Here is a 21,884-nt window from a genome sequence, read left to right on the forward strand (position 1 = left end):
CAGTGCACTCACGTCGGCTCCTAGCGGTAAGAGCTGGAACTGCAACCAGCTGGGAGTCACTGAAAGTCTCTACTGAAGCTCTTCAGACCTGATATAAGAGTAACAGGACATGGAAATTGCATTTTTTTTAAACCTTCCAAATAAAGTCAAGCGCTAACTCTATTATTTAATTACACAAAACTGAACACTGTCTGAATTGGAAAACATAAAAAGTACCTCGTAAAATTGAGATAAGAAAACAATCACTTAAATAAACTGCATAGAAATATTGCAGCTGCTGATGCCACAGGGAACTGCAATGATGACATGTATGATTTTGGTGATTTAGTTTCAGTTTACATACCAGAGAGTCACTTCAGGGATATCATAGAACTATAACGGTACCCAGTGGTGTGCTTATGGGAAACCCTGAGACAGAATTCTGAATCTGTGGACTGATGGATGGAAGCTGTAAGAGGAAACACTGCTCCATTAAGAGTCTGGGTGCAACACACTGAAGTCCCTCTCTCTCTCTCTCTCTCTCTCTCTCTCTCTCTAAGCTCGTCCCTTTTTCACCCCTCTCCGTGATTGGACGAGGCCACTTCTTAGGAATGGCATCAAACTATTTAAATAGCACTTTGTCCCCCTCGGCTTAAAAGCGAGTTTTTAGCGGCCGAAACCAGCAAGGACAAGATTTCATGCAAGAGGACGAATAAGAAACGAAATAATTTATTATTTCCCCCCTTTTTTTTTTGCACGGAGGAACTTTTTTCTTTTAAATAACTCGCTATCAATTCATACTTGAGGATTATTGCTGGATTTTGTTCACGTATTGGATTTTTATTATTTTTGCTCTGCTGTTTTTGTTAAGCAGGTGAGTTGCAGATATTCTTTGAGGGCTGCTCTTTATTTCTGTAGCTGCATTGGCTTTAATTGCTGAACTGTGGTTTTAATTTGTGAATTTCAACCTGTTGCACGCTTGATTTGTTAACATTGACATTAAAGTTTGAAATGGTTAGATTAGTTTTTTTCGTTTTTTTCTGTCACAGGCAGCCGGCTTCACCATGAAGTTGACAGGGATTTTTTTGCTCTTGATGCTTTGGACCTGCGAGAGTGCGCGGATCGCAGGTGAGTTCGGCTCAGCTGGGTGATTTAAATTAAGCTCTGCAGAATGCAAGCTCCTTTTTTTTTTTTTTTTTTTTTGAGATTAGACATTTCTGCATTTCTTTAGAAAGTTCTCTATGTTTTGAAACTGAAAACAACAGAGATCCGGTTCAGTGCCAGACAAAGGCTGACTCCTTGTTATTATTCCCCCGCAGAGTCGCGAGACGACAATAGCGTGTTTGACTTGTTTGAGCTCGTCCAGGTCCCCAAGAAGAACCACGGGGTCACCCTGGTGAAAGGAGACGACCCGTACAGCCCCGCCTACAAGATCCTGAACCCGGACCTGATCCCCCCTGTCCCCGAGAGCGCCTTAAGGGACCTGATCGATTCCATTCACGCCGAGAGGGGGTTCCTCCTCCTGCTCAACTTCAAGCAGTTCAAACGGACCAGGGGAAGCCTCCTGACCGTGGAGAAGCAAGACGGCTCCGGCCCCGTGTTTGAGATAGTCTCCAACGGCAAGGCGAACACCTTGGACATCGTTTTCTCCACCGAGAATAAGCAGCAGGTGGTTTCCATTGAGGATGTGGATCTGGCTACGGGCCACTGGAAGAATATCACGCTGTTCGTGCAGGAGGACCGTGCGCAACTGTTCGCGGGATGTGAGGAGGTGAACACAGCCGAGCTGGATGCGCCCATCCAGAGCATCCTGACACTGGAGACCCCGGCCAGCGCGCGCCTCAGGATTGGCAAGGGAGCCGTGAATGAAAGGTTCATGGTGAGAGCACGGAGCACAGACGTTGGATTGAGCTTTATGTTTTATATCACTGATGCAATGCAGTCTTTAATGTTGTCAGCGGAGAGTTTTAGTCAAATGCGCAATTCTGTCAAGATGCGTAAAAGCGCACAAATTGCAGGACTGAATTGTTATCTCGACGCTTTAATCCATGCAATGATAAGCGGTTTTATTTGCTGACGCAGCGGATTATAGCCTAAACTGAACATTGATCGTTGCAGGGGGTCCTTCAAAACGTGCGGTTTGTGTTTGGAACCACACTGGATGCCATCCTGCGCAACAAAGGATGCCAAAGCAGTAAGTAACCAGACGTCTTCTGTGTTCACCCATCTGCTCCAAATGCCGTCAAGTCCTTATCAAACAAATGTGTGTACACTAAAACTGCATACTGATTTCTACATAAATCCCTCCCTGGGAGAACAGTTACCACTTGTAACACAGGAATGCCATTTTCAAATATCTCAGGGTGTTGTGGTCTCTTAAGTATGTCCACTAAGCCGTGCTGTATTACTTTTCATTTCATTTGAGAGCAGTGTGGGATGTGTCCGATTTTTTAATAACAATTCCTTTTCTCATTATAAATCAACCATGAAGACAAGTGTGCAGATATGTGATCCGTTCATGTCTCTTTGTCTAGCCATCACGACGGACACTATGATCCTGGAGAACTTGAATGGCTCCTCAGCCATCAGAACAGAGTACACTGGACACAAGACTAAAGGTAATTACTGCTGCTTTCAAGTCGGACGTGCATGGCTTTCGTCTGTTGATCAGACTTCTTGCCTACAGCAACTGACCAGACTAGTCTAAGACTGAGAGTTATTATATTTATCTTTGACCGCTGTCCCTGTGTTTTTGTCCCAATAAAGACCTACAGATGGTCTGTGGCTTCTCCTGTGATGACCTGATCAGCATGTTCAAGGAGCTGAAGGGCCTCGGTGTGGTGGTCAAGGAGCTGTCCAATGAACTCCGCAGGCTGGTAAGAAGGAAACCTGCACAATGTCAGCTGCCAGTTTGCCTTTGTGTGTGTGTGTGTGTGTGTGTGTGTGTTGTGAGTGTCTTGTCTCTGTGGGATATGTTAGCTCTGACTTGGCGGTCAAATTAAGTAGCAAATTTTACTTTCTATATCTGCTTATATCTCATTAAAAGTAACTGTTTCTAAAACAAAATAACGTTCTGCTACATATTTTCTCTTACCCCCCCTAATGTTATGCTCATAATCAGCAATAAACTTACATCCTTATTTTTTACAGTTTTATGCTCTGAATGTGCTCCAAGTTCTATTGTATGTCATACATTTTAGTGCAGACCCCAGGACAGATAGTATTTGCCAGCTAATTGGGAAACAACCAACCAACATATGTGTGTGTTCTCTTTCTCCTACGCCTCCCTCCCAGACCGACGAGAACAAGCTGATTAACACCCGCATCGGCATTCACAGTGGTGTCTGCATCCACAACGGCATCGTGCACAAGAACAGAGACGAGTGGACCATCGACGACTGCACAGAGTGCACTTGTCAGGTGAGACCTCCAGTGTGGATTCTGTGTCTGAAGAACAAGTCTGAGGGGATGCACTCCATGCCCTTGACTTCTTTGTACACACACACACACACACTTGTATGTGAAGACCACTCACCAGGTTTGGTCGGTAATTAGCAGGGTGAAGCCCTGGCGCTAGGCCAGCAGCATTTACTGTTGTAATGAGAGGTCTGCTGTCAGAAGTTCAACTCGAGTCTGCCCCAGGGGGACTCCACCAGACTTTAAGTGATGTATTGCTGTAATTAAGAGACACACTGGCTCTGAGAAGTGTTTACGAATAATCTTCCCTTGCGAAAAAAACTTCACAGGACAGATCCCTGAATATCACAGATAATCCTATAATACATCCTATAATATTTATATTTCTCCTTCATTCCCTGTCAGTGATGAGCTCCAGGAGGGAGAACAAGAGCATGCATAGTTAGAGACAGTTGGTACCATTTAGCTCCTCACAGGTCAACCACACAGACTGTGATGGCAGGCTGGCTTTACTTGTTCGGGGCTCGGTGCCCGAATCCAGCTTCATTCTGAAACCAACATCCATTATCTGTCTTTGGCTTCACTCTCAACCTCTGCTGACCCAGTGAGCAGGTTGTTGTCAGCGGGGGTCTCCCTTCTCAGCCAAAACTCTGCTTTTTATTTCTGGCACGGTAAGATCTGCGCAAACTGAGAGACCGAAGCAGAGAATTTAATGAGTTAGTCGCACGGATGTGGTGTAAGAATTGAATAAAAAGAATTACCCTGCAACACACACTTATTCAAATAGGCTTTTGTAACAGTCAGCTCTACACTTTCAACTTTGTTCTGAGGTGTCTGAATGTTATTAAGTGCTGGGGATTGAACCCAACACCTTCACTTATCATATTTTTGTATCCATGTGCTTTGGCAGAACTCTGCAACTGTGTGCCGCAAGATTTCCTGCCCCCTGATGCCCTGCTCTAATGCCACAGTTCCTGATGGAGAGTGCTGTCCAACCTGCGGAACACGTAAGCATTTCTTTCTTTCTTTTTTTATAAAGCCTAGAATCTGCAGAGCTTAAGGAAAGTACAATCACTGCAGTGATGTAAACCTGCACTATAAGCTACTGTATTTATGGTCCTCTTAAGCTAGAATGTATACAACTTTACTAACAGAGAGAGCATTCAGACGCTGGCCCGTTCAATAAAAAGAGCCGTTATTTTCTTTGTAAAATAAAAAGCCAAAAATATTTTTCCAATGTGGAAGGGATTCTATTCAAGAGAAAATCACTAATTTCAGAGATGACTTAACTGCAATAACATCCCAATACATGAGAGGGTGCTTATGTGTTTGGAACACTGGCACTTTGTGCTCCAAAACATCTTTGAATCTTCAAGTAGAAATCGCTGTAATTTGCCAAATTGGTTGAAGTTGGACGGAAAATGGGTCGGCTGTTTAGTGGAGGCATCTTCCACGTGAGGAGAAGCGACAGGTTCTTCATACCTACGCAGGCTTGGCTGTCGTGCCGCTTTAAAACCTAAACAAACAGAGGGAGCCGCATTCATCCGGACCTCAGCCACTTGTTGAAGTCATTACACACCCAGGGCCATGTTTGCAAAATCTGTTTCCTCTTTGGGAAAACATAAGCCAGTGGGGCATCTTGATGTATCCCGAGGACAGTGGCTCTTTCTGTTTCGCCAACCTCTCTCAGAGTGTTAGTCCCCTGCCCTCTCTCTCAAAATAGGGCTTTCTTTCAATCCCAAAGTCCCAGCTAAATCCACATTATTAGCCTCCGCTTTAGGAGCTTTCCCTCCTCATTTAGACTAGGGGGGTGTTTGTGAAGGGGTACTGCCTCACTGGAATAGCTCCTTTATTGTCTCCTTCTTCCCCTCGCTCTCATATTCTCTCACTCTCCCCTCTACTCAGTGAGCGACTATGCAGAGGGCGGCTGGTCGCCTTGGTCTGAATGGACCCATTGTTCCGTTTCATGTGGGCGGGGCATCCAACAGCGTGGGCGCTCTTGCGACCGTATCAATAACAACTGTGAGGGTACCTCTGTGCAGACCCGTGACTGCTACCTCCAGGAGTGTGACAAGCGCTGTGAGTTAACACAACATACCCTCACCCAAACAAATGAGCGAACCCCATTTAATAATCGGCATGATCCTTTTGTTTTGTAATGTAATGATATAGAGCCACAGCGGTGCAACGTTTTGCCTCCTGATAACCGACCTCTGACCTCTCTTTAACGCCTTCAGTCAAGCAGGACGGCAACTGGAGCCATTGGTCCCCCTGGTCATCCTGCTCCGTCACCTGTGGTGCTGGTGTCATCACCCGTATCCGCCTTTGCAACTCCCCCACCCCTCAACTCGGAGGCAAGGACTGTGTGGGAGAGGGCCGTCAAACTGAGAAGTGTCAGAAGTCTCCATGCCCGAGTAAGTCCAACCATGTGATAATCGCTACGTTGTTTAATTTTTACTGTTTTCAGCAAGGATAGAAATTTATCATATTTCCGTGTTGTCTCTTTTAGTCAACGGCAACTGGGGACCCTGGTCACCGTGGGATAGCTGCTCTCTCACCTGTGGAGGTGGTGCCCAGACTCGTAAACGTCTGTGCAATGACCCTGCAGCAAAGTATGGTGGAAAAGAATGTATCGGTGATGCCAAAGAGAGCCAGTTGTGCAACAAGAAAGCCTGCCCAGTTGGTAAGGCATTTTAATCACTTACATAGCTTCTCGAATGAGATCCAATGTATTACACTACTTTAAAAAAAAAAAAAAAATCATTATAATGAGTCAATATTGATGTTTTCAGATGGATGCCTGTCCAACCCATGTTTTGCTGGAGCCAAGTGCACCAGTTTCCCTGATGGCTCCTGGAAGTGTGGAAAGTGCCCAGCTGGTTACAGCGGCAATGGTATCAAGTGTAAAGATGTTGATGAGGTGAAAATTCCTTTTGCATTGTTCTATGATTTTGTTAGCAATATACAGTCAGTTTGATGTCTTTTGAAACATCTACCAAGTCTCAAAAATTCATAATCTATGGTGGTTCTTTTCATTCAACATAAAACAGTGCAAGGAGGTTCCAGATGCTTGCTTTGAGTTTAACGGTGTGCACCGGTGTGAGAACACAGATCCTGGATACAACTGTCTGCCCTGCCCTCCTCGCTACTCCGGACCTCAGCCGTTTGGGAGAGGTGTGGAGCAGGCTACCGCTAAGAAACAGGCAAGCACACTCTTGTAGTTAGTTGCCAATGAGAGAACAACGAAAAGGCAAATGATTTGAAAAAAGAATAATAAGTTGATAAGAAATTAATAAAAAGTGAAAACAGGGATAGTTGGAGTATTGTACAAGTCACTTGTGTCTCCAGGGCAGAACCATGCTAAGTCATTGTGATGAAAGTCTGCCTTTGTATGAACAGAATGTTGTGAATTTGGACTATGCACAGCCAGTTTGATCGCTGGTGATTCTGACTATGCATCCCTCTGCACTCTCCAGGTGTGCACACCCCGTAATCCCTGCCTGGATGGAAGCCATGACTGCAACAAAAACGCCCGCTGTAACTACCTTGGACACTTTGCCGATCCCATGTACCGCTGCGAGTGCAAGCCTGGCTACGCTGGCAATGGCCATATATGTGGAGAGGACACCGATTTGGATGGGTGGCCCAATGCTGACTTGGTTTGTGTGGAAAACGCCACGTACCACTGCAAAAAGGTAAGCTGTGGTGGAGCTAAAAAAAAAAACAATATCTTTGATGTTATGACAGTTCTGTGAGAAAATGATAATGATAGTTAAGAAACTTATTTTTTTCTTGATTTACATGTATATTTTATATAATGTGTGACTGTTTTCTGTGTTTTCTGTTATTCAGGACAACTGTCCAAACCTCCCCAACTCTGGGCAGGAAGATTATGATAAGGACGGAATTGGAGATGCTTGTGACAGTGATGATGACAATGACGGCATTCCTGACGACAGGGTGAGTGAATTACTCCAGATGTAGATATAAATATGTTTGAACAAGGACGTGTGTGTGTGTGTGTGTGTGTGTGTGTGTGTGTGTGTGTGTGTGTGTGTGTGTTTGATGACTGTTATATTTCATTCATAATTCATCTGGTCTCATAAAAAGGGAGGCTGAGGGGGGTTGGTGGGAGGGGGGGCTCAGCAGGAAAGCAAATCTCCCAACCTGAGCCAAAACCACAAATTCCAACACTAAGGCTCAGCCCTGAAGGGGCTTCACTGTGTGTTTGCTAATCCCAACATCAGATTTAGGACAGGACCAAAAAGTACATTTAATTTTTCCCACCAATTCGTCCCTGTAAAGCCCAAATGACAAGAACTGCTCCTGGAAATCAGTTTTCAACTTCCCAATTGCCTTTTTTTTTTTGGAACAGGACAACTGTCCCTTCGTGTACAACCCCAGGCAGTATGACTATGATCGCGATGATGTGGGTGATCGCTGTGACAACTGCCCCTACAATAGTAACCCGGACCAGACGGACACAGACAACAATGGAGAGGGAGATGCCTGTGCTGTTGACATCGATGGAGATGGTGAGGGTTAAAAACTTGTACAAAAGAAAGTTCTTGGAAAATCTTTATACCTGTGCTGAATTTGGGTAATGCTTTTTGATCAACATATTTATGTCCAGAATTGTAATATTATATTTTCATTTATTTCTCAGGCATACTAAATGAGAAGGACAACTGCCCATATGTGTACAATGTGGATCAGAGAGATTCAGATCTGGACGGAGTGGGTGACATGTGCGACAATTGCCCACTAGAACATAATCCTGATCAGGTGTGTTGACTTAAACAAGTACACAGCCCCTTTACCCACTTCCTTCCACCTCACCCAACAACAATAATCCAAATTCATCTCTCTTCTTTTCTCTGTAGCTCAGCATATATTGGTCTTTCAATTGAGACAGAGCTTCAGTGATTAGCCCTGTGTAGCTTTCTAAGCTTTATCACGCCATGTAAAGGTGGACTAAATCCTGTATGAGCACAAGGGTACATCAGTTCAATAAGGCGTTGTGGGGGGCTTGGGGTCTTTTCAATGGCCCATTGACGTTAGCTGGCTAATGTGAAAGAAGAGGCCCCAGGCTGGATATTACTGAGGAATGGGCTGGCCCCAGGCTGTGTGCATGCCCTGTCTACACACCATGGGCCTTCTCAGTCCACCTGTGCCATGCTACACTGGGAGATAGGAATGTGTTGAAAACGGGACTTAGAATAGGGGTGGGGAAAGGCGGGGTGAGTCTAAATCTACAATGATTTAGTATTAAAAAAAAAATGAATTGCATGCTTGAATTAAAGGCCAAGGACACATTTCTTGATGAAGCAGTTGTTACTTGTTGTTCTGAAGACAAGAAAAGCAGCACAAAAATAACCTATTTACAGTCTACACAGTAAACCATATCACCACATCCTATTTCTGCTTAACCCCTCCATCCCCTTCCAGAACTGTGGTGAAGTAAAATATAGCAGATGAAATGTTATCAATGTCTATTTTTTTTTAACTTCAAACTCCTGACACTAAAACGTTGTAACATCCCAGGTGGATTCTGATGATGACCGTGTGGGAGACAAGTGTGATAGCAACCAAGACATTGATGAGGACGGACACCAGAACAACCTGGACAACTGCCCTTACATTCCAAATGCTAACCAAGCTGACCATGACAAAGATGGCAAGGGAGATGCGTGTGACCATGATGATGACAACGATGGCATCCCAGATGACAAGGACAACTGCAGACTGGCTTTCAACCCTGACCAGCTGGACTCTGATGGTGAGCAAACTTTACCATTACCGTTACACAAGTTCCTTCAAAGACTTCACATGCTTCTAAAGTACCAAACAAAAACAGACTTATGTTCTATCTAGAGATCTTCAGGACACATTGGGTCTTATAATAAATGAGGATGTATTTTTTTAGGCGATGGTCGTGGAGATGCTTGCAAAGATGACTTCGATCAAGACAATGTTCCTGACATATACGACGTGTGTCCGGAGAACTTTGACATTAGCGAGACTGACTTCCGCAAGTTCCAGATGGTTCCTCTGGACCCCAAAGGCACTTCTCAGATTGATCCTAACTGGGTTGTCCGCCACCAGGGCAAAGAGCTGGTGCAGACTGTTAATTGCGACCCCGGCATCGCTGTTGGTGAGTCGTAAGAATGTGCTTTGACTGTCAAGAGCATGCATCCTTTATTACCCAAGGACAGCACACTTATTATTAAGTACATCAAATGATTCTTATATTAAAATTCTGGCCCTCTTCCTTGCATTTTTCCACCAGGTTACCACGAGTTCAATTCTGTGGACTTCAGTGGAACTTTCTTCATCAACACAGAGAGGGACGATGATTACGCTGGCTTTGTGTTTGGCTACCAGTCCAGTTCCAGGTTCTATGTAGTGATGTGGAAACAGATTACGCAGACATACTGGTCAAATAAACCTACCAAGGCTCAGGGCTACTCTGGCTTGTCCATCAAAGTGGTTAATTCCACAACTGGCCCCGGAGAGCACCTAAGGAATGCCCTCTGGCACACAGGGAATACCCCAGGACAGGTAGGAAATTGATTGATGTTTTGGAGGTCATTTTCCACATTTTTAAATCAGGGAAATGTAAAAACTTGCTCTTAATATCCAAATGTTCAGGTCCGCACTCTCTGGCATGACCCTAAGAACGTTGGATGGAAAGACTTCACCGCATACAGATGGCATCTGATCCACAGACCGAGAACAGGACTTATTAGGTGAGTGGAGGACTTTTAGTAGTCCACATAGAAGTTTACTCAAATTCCCCTGTGTTGGACCTAACCAGATGTAATTTTTCATTTATTTCCAAAGAGTTGTGATGTATGAGGGCAAGAAGATCATGGCAGACTCTGGTAGCATCTATGACAAGACATATGCGGGCGGCAGGCTAGGTCTTTTTGTCTTCTCTCAAGAGATGGTATACTTCTCAGACCTCAAGTATGAATGCAGAGGTAAGGATTAGTATAAGGTCAACTCAATTCTGATTGTAAAAATTGCATGCACTTGACCACCTGCTCATACAAATGGTGTCCCTGAGGAGTCCATACTCACTCCCTTCCTTTGTTTCTTTTTCTAAACAGATGTCTAAATGCACGGCGCAGGAAGCTCTGAGGATTGCACCTTTTTTGTATAAAGTATGAACTTGTATTTTCTGATGCAAAGTCCAGGGACAGAAATCTCCGCAACTCTTTTCTTTTGCGGTTCGCACACTTGGACGGGGCCAGGGCATGTGGTCAGCCTTAAGGTAGCTTGAAGCAGGTTCGGACAGAGTACCTGCCTGTAGACTACCTGAGGATCAGAGAGCCCCTTAGCATCCTTAGCATCTTGACAGCAGAGAGAGCTCTGGAAAATTGTAAAAAAAAAAACAAGCCCTCTACCTTTGCCAATTGGACAGAAACACCTTTCTATCCGAATTCTGCCTGCTTTCTCGCTCTCTGAAAGACCTCATTTATCTCTGTGGGGGAATGCTCCCCATAGATGACTATGCACTTCCAAGACTTTACATCTCTCTCTGTTTCTGTTTAAGTCTGCCATCTTTAGCCTTTGTGTCCTTCTACCTTACCTTGTGAATGGACATCCCAAAGAAAAAACTGATGGATTATTCCATTCACTTTATCAGATCTGCCAGGATGTAGATTCTGAACAATACAACTTTTGAGTACTCAAAGGAAGAAGACAGCAGTTACATTTTTCAAGGAATCTTTGTTGATGAGGACACGCGACTCCAGAAGCTATTGGGTGTGGAACAAAGTAGAAATAAGGGGAACATACTGTTGTGAATGTTCGTGTTCAATGGTGTACTGTATGTGGAAGACTGGACATGAATGGGACCAGAAAGTGCTGTTCCCCTCTACCTAAGAATCTCTGTAGAAGATAAGATTGAAAAAGAACTACATTTTTTGGGGGGGGTTGGCTCTCTTTTGAACTTACAAGTATCATCCGCTTTGTTTATGTTTTCTTGTTAACTAAACAACTCTCAGGGTAAGATGGAAGTAAGAGCCTTCAAATATCAATCAAAAACAAAAAATATAAGGATTATGATGTGATATCCTCATGGACAAATTGCACCGGCCAGTGATCTCTGAGCCAATATTCCCTCCAAAATAACCTCCATCTTACATGAAACCCTGGTCAATGAAGAAATTGAAATCCCTCAGTTTATGAGGATTTCAATTTGAAAAAAAAATATGTAAATACATGTAATTTATTGACATTTGCCTACAATGTAGGCAGCTAAATAAATTTAAATGCTTTGATTATAAGTTTAAGAAAAACATCCACCCAACATCACAATGAAAACTGAACCCAAAATCAGGTAAAGCTAGGTTTCAGAAACATTATGTATACTCTTGTCAGTGTCGTATTACCTTTGCTGTACAAAGTGAATTAGCTATTCTTAAGATAGAGCTTTTTTAGCATGAAGTGTATGAGACTTGTGTGCCTTTTCTTCAGAGAGAGATGAAAAACAAAGGAAATCTTTGATGTACAAATATTACCTCATTGCTGATGTACAATTTGATCAAACAAAAACTCAACCTAAGTACATTTTCATATTCATTTGAAATGATGGACATTTTAGTGCTACTGTAGCCTGAGCTGTAAATAGTCAAGACATTTCCTATCTTAAAACACAACAATCTCCCAAACCTGTGGTCTGCCCTGGTAAGATTTACAGAACAATGGGAGATTTCTTTTTTATGAATAATATTGCTTTATCATATGTCCAATGCTGTTTTTAGCAGGTAAATTATTCTTCTGTTTTGTTGTAGCTGTTTGAAAGAGTTTGATTTTTGTATAGTGTGTGTGTGTGTGTGTGTGTGTTTGTGTGTGTGTGCGTGTGTGTGTGTGTGTGTATGTGTGTATGTGTGTGTGTGTAGGAAAATGCTATTTAAATAATTTATCAGGATGTGTTGCCTTGCTAAAGGGCACATGTCCATCTGTATAAACTGTTTGCACACTGACGTGAGGATGTTCTGTTCTTTATTGTTTTTACCTTCTTTTTGTTATTGTGTATCGATGTTACTATTATTTTTGTACAATTAGTTTTGCTTTTCTGTAAACTTTTTTCTTAGATGTAAAAAGAGAAAATGCTGTTTTTTTTTTCATAGCGGTTATTTTGTTACATACTTCAAGATAATAAATAGTTGTTAAAATTCCCAATTGTGTCTGTTCTATTTGTCACATTCAAGCGGCAACCTCCGGTGTTGAAAAATGACGGCAATGTAGAAGTGCAAAAAACTGCAGTTCCTTGATTGTCCACTTGAGGCTGCCTCTAAAAGCCCTGGAAGTCACATACACACCCAATTCTTAAATACCATTTTTTTACAGCAGAAATAAACATATTTACAGACTTGTACAAACACAAATTTGATCAATACAATCAATACAAACTTTATAAGTGAGGTTGAGATAGCATTTTCAATATGGCAATCACTAGTGACAGGCTTCAAAAGTGCACTTTAGAAACCAAAAGGTGACATCACTGAGATGATGTCCATGTTTCATATAGTTTATGGTCATATTGCAGCCGTTTTATATTTTTGATCCAGGTTTCGATCCATTGTTTATTAAGTCTAGATCTTGCTTGGATGATTTGGAAAATTTAAACATGCTTTACTTTAAATTTGAAAATGTGGATAACTACATGTAAGTAATGGCTTACTGAAGTCAAGACTTGGTTATGACTAAATTGACTTGAATGACTTCAGTCATTATTACTCTTTCAACACAAACACATCAAGAATGTCAACCAGGTCTGATTATGTCTGCTGCCTCACAGTCAAATGATTACCCAGTTCCCCCCGAGCACAAACAGAGTTGTACTTTAAGGCTCTTCTCTCCGGAGAAAGACACATATCGTCTCAGTGATGAAGGCCACATGAGGAATGTGACACAGACGCCTGCTTCTCATCTTGATCTGTTTGGCCTCTCTGATCTCCACTGACCTCTGCAGAAGGTTAAACAGTGCAGAGAGCAAATATTTGACCTCCACAAGCCTTGACATTGACTGACTGGCCATGAAGAAGGGGTGAAAACATGTTTTTGTATTGTAGACTAAAAGAAGAAAAGAAAACAGATAAAAAAAACAACAACTGGGACCTCAAATATATCTTTATCCTACCAAAACTACTCTAAATTAACAAAATCTCAACATACCTTTGCTTATGGAAGTGTCTATTTTGTTGCACACTGTCACTTTCAGGATGTTGTGTTCAACCTTGTACATAAGCACATCTGTTTTTTGTTTTGTTTTTTGTGTGTTTGTGCAGTAACAATTTCCGGTAAGGACTGACCGTAACACTTAGTTGACCTAAAACAGTTTTTGGCACATCCAGATGATATCCAGATTGGTTTACGACATTCTGGCCAGAAAAAGAAGATGAAAAAGTGTTTTTGTTGGTCTGTTTCTGGAAATCAGATTCAAGACAAGTGTTGATGTTGTTTAAAAGGGGCTCCAACCAGATTTCTCCTGATGTGCCTCTCTGGACACTATCGTCTCTAGCTAGTGAATCACTCTAAATGCAACATGAAAGTAACGTTACTTTAAGGGTGAAAAAAGTGCAGGTGAGAAAATTCTAAAGGTATATCAGCCTCCGCCATGGCTGATGTTTTCTGGTGCAACAGACGTGACATCCCTGGCGATGCATAAACACAGCTCTGTTTCTGAAACAGAAGAGGAGAACAAGGTTTTCTGAGTCCCAGGGCTTTTTTAAGAGTTCAAAACCACACATCATACATGGGGCTGTTTTTAAAAGCTCTATAGTGCATGGCCAAATGTGCATGGTGTACAGTTGGTGCATCCACCCTTTATTTTAGTTCAACAATGCATAATCCTGGAGCTAAGTAAGGAGCAAAGCTGAAACCCAGGATCATTCATAGGTTTTCCACATAAACAACCTGGACCTGATTCACAAAAAGATCCAGAAAGGTTTGCGGCGGCTAAGCCTGTTGCAAATGGATCAAAACGACACAGAAACAGCTTTATGTGCCGGTGCTGTTTGTGCATTAATGACAGCTACTGTAATATAGCAGCACAATCATTTTGTGAATCAGGCCCTCAGTGTTTCATATCATATTCCCTGACTGGGTAACAAATAGAGTGGAAGAGCAATGTGAGCCCATTGTAAGAAGGTGCATCTTGTATCCTTTAGATTGCAGAAGAACACCGCAGCTGACTTTACACTTAGGTTTTATTGGTCTATGGTGCAACTGTATCTGTTGCCTCAGAATGGCAACGTGCCAAGCAAAACCTGGACCACAGTGTGTTTAGACGTGTAAAGCAAGAGCTGTGAGCTTAGTACGGGATAACTCACTCCTATCCAGAAGCAATCAAATTAGAGAGGAGCAACTCAGACAATTAAGCCTTTTTTAAACCAGGAGGTCAAATTTAAAGTCATGCTTATTAATTATGACATCCAAACATGAGTTGTAAACAATCATTACAATGTGGGAGCGCTGAAGGCTAGACATGGAAATGCCAGCTGGCAGTCTACAAACATGTTTACTCTCAGACCCTTTTCAGGTCACTTGTCATGATGTCCATGTGACCACCCCTTATACTAAGGACATCAGTATGTTGGAACATTTAAAGTAAGAAATCTCTTCAGTTTTTTTTAAATAATATAAAGTGAAAACGTAACATTTATGTAGGGATTGCTATGATTGTTATTGTAAGATGATTGTTTTTTTGTTTTTTTAAATCTTCCAAGTCATCATTTTACCCTGACAGTGTGAGGCAGGGACTGCTGGTATAAATATGCTGGCATGGCTTAATCCTTCTTTCCCTATACAATATCAATTAGTAAATTACAACAAGCTTCATTGATTCGGGGAAATCAACATTTAAAATGATCTTAGATGGCGCTGCGTAGCTGTTGTGTAGTGGTCAGTGCCCTGTGTAAAGAGGCTAAAGCCCCTTAGAGTGAGCGTTCCGGGTTCGAATCCGACTTGTGGCTCCTTTCCCACATGTCGTATCCCACTCACTCTCTCCCTGGTTTCTGACTCTATCCACTGTCCTTTCTGTAAAACAAAGGCATAATAAATCTTTAAGAAAAGAGAAAAATAAATGATTTTAGATGATAATTAGACGCACTTCTGTAAGACACTTTGATGCTGAACATTTACAGTCCTCTGGGGGTGTTTTTTGCCCCCTTCTACATTTTCCCAGCAAAAATATGCCGGGACCTCAGACTGGCAGCCTTCCGGTGGCAAGTCACGACCATGATTACTTACCACACACACTCCTCAAATAATGACAGACCTAAGCTGAAAAGGAGCCGCCCAATTACTTACAGCACCTTTAATGGGTCTGCAAGAGCACCTTTTGCAGTAAAAGGATATAAACATCAGCCTTGAAGTTTAGTGACTAACCCAAAGTGCCGATGGCTGCAACAAAGGCCATCCGCCCTGGAGTTACAACAGCTTTATTTAGCTCCTGTAATCCACCCAGGGAAGTGAGTAAGACTGGGCTCCATGTGTAGAACCCCCTAACACAATCGGCCCCAAACCTCAAACCTGAAAACTGCAACTCTAGATTTGATCGGGCCTCCCTCCCTCTTCAGTCTGTCATTCAACACCTCTCTGCTTCATGCTGCTGTGAATGGAGGTGTTGAAGTGTTATGTTAAGATGGAAGACCCCCCACTGAATACTGCAGCGTTTACCCACCATGCACGTCTGAAAGCACAGGAGCTGTGGGCGGCCACCTGTATATACAGTATTTGAGACTAAGAATAAGAATAAAATAACATTTTCTTAAACAATAAAGACTTGGGGGGGGAAATAAGCCTGGAATGTGGTTTAGTCATAAGATTATAGTATTATCTGGGTGTGTAGAGTGGGATCAAAATAAAACTCTGTCACACCTGCACTCTGGTTTCTAAGAAAAAAAAAACAGCCGCGGGCACCAACATAGTTAAAATCATTGCTTTAATCAACCCAGTAGTTATGTAACATCTGTGCAACAACATGCTTAGCTTAGCTTTCACTGCAAATCTATGTATAATACAGGCTTTACATGGCTGGAGTATCTATTTGAAGAAACCAAACTGGTTGTGCTACATAGGTCTTAAAAGGCAAAAGATCTCATTTCGGTTCAATCTTCTTGCTATAAGTGCTCCTGCTACTTTTAGGGACTTTTGTTCTTCCATTCTGGACTGGATTTTTCATCATCAGTGGGAAACAGTGCAAACAATCAATCAGCCGCTCAAAAAAGGATAAATGAATGAAATTATTTGAATAACGGCAGAATATTTTTTAAAATAAGTACAAGAAACCTGTGCCCTAATGTGAAGGATAAGTGCTATGTGAGGAACCCCCTCCCATACACAAACCCATTGCGACTTCATTCAAATGCTTTTGGCCTACTGATACCTACTTAACCTACCACATGGCCCTCAGTGACCACCACAACCCAAACAGCATTGCTAAATTCAACAGACCCAGGCTGTGCACATGCAAGCTCCAGGTAGTGACAATGCTGATACTATCCACCCTACCTAAGTGTGCCCTACTGACCCCCACAACTCAGCCGTGAAACTAGATGGGCAGCAAGAGCCAACACATTGAAAGTGGTCTTTCTCGGGCTGCAAGAGAGAGGGGGTGGAACGTGTATGAGAGTGTTAACAGGTGGGCACCTTCCTTCACCAGTATTTCATCAAGTTTAGCCCACGACGGTTGTCTCCAGCGTCCCAGAGCCACCCCCCCTTCCCCTCCATGTTAGCTCTCACCGCCCACAATGCACCTGCAGAACTTCTTTGTGCTTTTGCATTCTTATGTGACATGGAAAACCAAGATAGAAACAGATAATAAAAAAAAACAATTGTTCCTGGTGTCAAACTGACAGAACTTGTAGAAGGATGTGAGTTGAAGGACAGTAAAAGGAACAGACAGGGTCAGAAGCCTGTTTAGGCGAGTGCTCTAACTCCACTGCCACCTACTGTATCGGTATGCACACAGTTGGTTTGCAAATCCACCAAGAAGAGGTAAGAAGAAGAAGCATGGCAACCCGCTCGCGTCATCGACTGGGTGACATTTGTGACATTATGTCTCGTACGGACAACGGAGCCCATCCTTCCACCGTGGATATTTTTGGTATTTCTGAGATGCCACCAATGACCCTCTTTCTTCTTCTACATCTACTGTGATTCTCAGAGGATGAAATGAGCCTGTTCTGCTCGGATACGACGGTTTTTGAAGAGAAAGGAGACATTAAAAATTGCCTCTACAGCTCTACTTGCTGACTGCAACTTGCAGCCATCTGTAGCCAACTTCCGGGTTTAGGCACAGTTGCATTCACATCTCTAATGGTGCTTCACTCTTCAAGTGGATTCGGGCACGGTGCATGAGTATAGGTACGCTTGTGTTCACACTGACCAACTTTGGGGTCATGTGTACTCGGATCCTTGCCCGGGTCCCTAATTTGAAACCCCACCTTAGAGACATAAATGTGTCATAATCACACACTTTGGCCTTTTCTCTGTTATTCCCGTCTGTAAGGTCTCATAAAAGGATTCCCCATAGAGAACAATATGGTTCTTGTGGATGTTGGCTGACGCAGTGTAATTTATGACTGGGATGTCCCATGACCTCTGATCCCTTGGCTGGTTGCACCTGGAAAACTCAAACAGTCAGTTTATATTTTGATGGAAAGAGGTGACCTTAGCTCCTTTGTAGGATTGTGATGTGTTTAAAAAAAAAAAAAAAAAAAAAAAAAAAAAAACATCTCCTCACATTATGGAAGGATGTCATAAATCTTTGCTCCTGTGCTGGAATGCCTCTCGGGCAAACACAATGACAGGTAATGAATGGTAGTTTCAGAATTTTAAAAAACAAGCGGTGAAAACTGTTCATCACTTTTTTAGTGTGTGGTATGAGAAACGCGTATTGACATCTAATCACACACATTTTTTTTAATGGTTTTGACCGAGGCATGTCACACATGTGTGCTTGCCTCTTGAACCCTATCCCATCTGCAAGTTGTGTTCTTTGTGCATGTTTGTTTTTCCCCCGCTGTCTTCTCCACACAAGTGAGGCAGAGCAAGTGCTTGAATGGTGAAAAGATAAATGTTCCAAAACAACCCAAAGAGTACCACATTGGCAACATTAACATGTGTGACCAGAATTCCATTAAGGAGGAAATTTGTTCTTGTTCCCAATATTATTTCTTTGAGATCAGCGCCAAATGCCTGCTTTTACTCTGCAGTGTGGAAAAACCAAGCACATGCTCCTTGACTTTATATAGAAGTGTTCAACAATCCAGGTTAACCACAATAAGATAGAATCTCTTTCACATGTGTGGCTAGTTATTAAAGATGTTGAAACTTAAACTTATTAACCAAAGGGCTACACTGCAGCTTTCCAAGTAGGGCACCCTGCATCCAAAGACGTTTAAAATTTAAAGCAGATCTCCATGTCTTTGTCCTAGATCTTTTTTCCCCTTTAATTAATAATCTGAAAAAAAACTGACCTAAAGTTACCTCTCAACTTTGCCTCTTTTCTACCTTTGCATGCTTAACAAAACGTCTCCAAGGTTTAAAATCACGAGCGATGTTTTGACTTTAGAATAGCTGTGTCTCATTTTGGTGGTAGCATCCTTCGAAGGACCCAGCACTACAGAGGACCAGTCTTTATACCCTGCGTTGACCGCTAAGGCTGAACTGAAATGAGATGGTCTGGTCTAAGGAGGACTCTCCCCGTTTGCGTCACCAGCTGTCTTCGCCCTTACCCTTTTGTTATAAAACACTGCGTCTGTCGCCAAGCAACGTCAACAGCTGCACCAGAACTAGCTAACATGCCTCCAACATCCTGTAACTTAACCTATTATTTAAAAGATAATTTGAAGTTTCAAGGCCCATTTAGTTTAACATTAGTATTGATAGCTAGAAGGAAGGATGCAATTGTCGCACGCATTTGAAGGCGCTTTCGAAATGGGACAGCTTTTGACATACAGTTTAGGATGCAGCCCCTTAATTGGGACAAAGCCTCTGTTTTTAAGAAGTCTTAAATTTCCTTTTTAGAAAGTGACCATATTTGAATGAAAAGGTCAAACTCGGGGACTTCATTGAGCTGAAAGGAAACCTTGCAGAATGCTCGCTTGACCCACTTGTCACTCATTGTGGCCACACCCTTAATTTAATTTAAGTACAAGTTTTCATTCAGTACAAATGTTTGTGTTGTATGAGAATTAAGCTCATCTGAGGTTGTCATGAATAATGAAATTGTCCAGATAAATGTTATTTTCACCTGCTGGTTAACATTTTTAATCCCACAAATTTGTCATTTTAACATCGGATTCAATAAGAATTGACTTGGTTATGGAGAAAGGAAATTTTGGCAAAATCAGTTTCAGCACTCCTGTGATAGTTTCAATTTCAGACTCATTTCAGACTCAGAGGTTGGTTGCTTGGTTTGCACAAAAAACAACAACTGTTATATTTTAAATCTTTTAAATTAACCAAAAGCTATGTTGAAGATAAAATTCTGCAAGTTTTGCAAGAACCTGCAAGTGTTGGCAATGCACATTATGCTCATATAACCCCTTACGTAAGAGGTAGAAAGGCCAATACTAGACTACAACAGCAAAGAAAGACCCCAGACACTATTAGTGTGCTTTTCATTAACCTAGCTGGCAGCAGATGAGAGAAGACAGGCAGACTAAAGGAAGAAGCAATGGCTTTTAATTTCCTGAAGGGAGCACGCCCTGCTACCCCTCTGCAGCTTCTGTTTATCCGATGGCCTATAATTCCTTCTGGCCTTAGCCTTGTGTCGGGTTACAGGCTCGGCTTCTAATACACAGCATCCCTGCCACAGCAAAGACAGTGAGTGCCCTCCTGTATACCTACTGTATCTGTACCCGTCTGACTCACACTTTAACATCATGGTGGAATCACAGGCTCTAATGTCAATAATATTCAGGGGACCAGCTGTGGAGGTTCAACAACACTTTGAAGGCTAAGTATAGTTTATATCAGACTCAAAACATCTATACAGGACACACAAGGGCATCGCCTCTACCAAGTACCATCTGTAAAGTCGACAACCAAAGAAATCCTGTTGTCCCAACCAAAATGGATGAGGCCAAATTATTGATTGGATACTGCGAGTATCACATTCTTTATGTGTTCTGCTTCTCTGACATATTTTTTGATACAATGCATGCACAGAGTCCGTCATTCAGTCTCAAAGTCAAAAGTCAAAGTCAACTTTATTGTCAATTTCAAAATATGCCAGACATACAGTGGAATCGAAATTGCGTTTGTCTCCGACCCGCGGTGCAATACGACCAAATGAGGTAAAAAGATAAAATAAAATGAGGTAAAAATAAGATAAATAATATTTACAGTAATAAATTCTAAATTGTGCAAAAGTTGTGCTCTTTGACTCTGTGATCTGAAAAAAATAGCCAAAAACAGTTTTTTTTTCTTTTTCTTTTTGTAGGGTATCTTCTGACTTTGATGATGCGAGTGGATATTCATGGGTTTTTATAGGAAAGTCTTGACAAAGATGATTTGTTATGAATTTTGCTTTCAATTATGGCTGCGCAATTAATTTCAATGTCATTGTTATCACGTAATGAGCATTCACATTACATACATTGCAAACTCTACATCTATCACACTTATCATTATTATTATTATTGAACCTATTGGATGGAGGCTGTAGTATAATGGCCATGCTTTCACATCGTATCTGTAAGATGAAGTTCAAGCTAGCAATCCTTTTGATGAAATGGTTCCATTTCAGTGTTAAATATTTTTTGCTTTTTGGATGTATTTAGGACTGAGAGGGAACGTGCATCAAACACAGCTGTTGTGTCAAACATGAAGAACAGCAGGTAGACATAAAACGTATTTATAGCTAATATACTCTTCATTTTTTTTGTTTATCTATTGCACTTTTGTAATGTTATTTGCAATATTAAACAACGTTATTGTACATGACATTTTTTCTCTTATCATGCTGGCCAACAATCACTGTCCCTTTAATGATGACGGATGATCCCAAAACTTTTCAATACAGAAGCTTGGGAAGAAACAGTTTAGGGATTTATTGTTTGTCAAATTCTATTATTGATTAATATATTCATATATTTTCAAAAAACGTATCTGAAAAACACATTACATACGTATCAGTCGGATCTATATATATAAGCAAAGCTCAAGCTGTTACTCAGTGCACAGGATCAAGGCTTATGCGAGCACCGCACATGGCTCTGAAGTTGGCCTTGGGACCCAGACTGTGGCCTGGAAATGGACATGATGTCTTCTGCTTGCACACCCACAGCAATGACTGAGAACTGAGAGCAAGTCAAGTATTTTCTGTGTGTTGTGGACCACAAATCGGCCTCCCCCCACTCTCCACACAGAGGTGTGAAATATTAGAGATAGTTGTGGCGGACAGGTTTCCACACGGACACTACACATCCCTGCAGACCGGCATTGCGTGAGAGACAGATGTA

General features: G+C 42.1%; 1 protein-coding gene across 1 annotated transcript; it reads left to right on the top strand.

The window, feature by feature from the left end:
* Positions 1 to 631: 631 nt before the first annotated feature.
* Positions 632 to 12,584, top strand: thbs1b (thrombospondin 1b). The gene is made up of 23 exons (XM_061051744.1): positions 632 to 853; positions 1,029 to 1,107; positions 1,299 to 1,858; positions 2,098 to 2,173; positions 2,514 to 2,597; positions 2,746 to 2,855; positions 3,274 to 3,399; positions 4,307 to 4,403; positions 5,302 to 5,475; positions 5,634 to 5,810; positions 5,906 to 6,079; positions 6,189 to 6,316; positions 6,447 to 6,599; positions 6,873 to 7,091; positions 7,249 to 7,356; positions 7,772 to 7,931; positions 8,063 to 8,181; positions 8,941 to 9,175; positions 9,323 to 9,550; positions 9,686 to 9,957; positions 10,048 to 10,145; positions 10,240 to 10,379; positions 10,509 to 12,584. Exons 2-23 carry the CDS (start codon positions 1,044 to 1,046, stop codon positions 10,514 to 10,516), a joined length of 3,510 nt encoding a protein of 1,169 aa, XP_060907727.1. The 5' UTR covers positions 632 to 853; positions 1,029 to 1,043; the 3' UTR covers positions 10,517 to 12,584.
* Positions 12,585 to 21,884: the final 9,300 nt, after the last annotated feature.

The sequence above is a fragment of the Labrus mixtus genome, chromosome 12 (genome assembly GCF_963584025.1).
Source record: "Labrus mixtus chromosome 12, fLabMix1.1, whole genome shotgun sequence".
NCBI classification, from domain to species: domain Eukaryota; kingdom Metazoa; phylum Chordata; class Actinopteri; order Labriformes; family Labridae; genus Labrus; species Labrus mixtus.

Bases quoted from the DNA above. Each gene is read 5' to 3' on its own strand.
- thbs1b (XM_061051744.1), top strand. From the start codon at position 1,044: ATGAAGTTGACAGGGATTTTTTTGCTCTTGATGCTTTGGACCTGCGAG. The intron at 6,317-6,446 runs GTGAAAATTCCT...AACATAAAACAG, and splicing joins AGTGTAAAGATGTTGATGAG to TGCAAGGAGGTTCCAGATGC. The intron at 8,182-8,940 runs GTGTGTTGACTT...GTAACATCCCAG, and splicing joins TAGAACATAATCCTGATCAG to GTGGATTCTGATGATGACCG.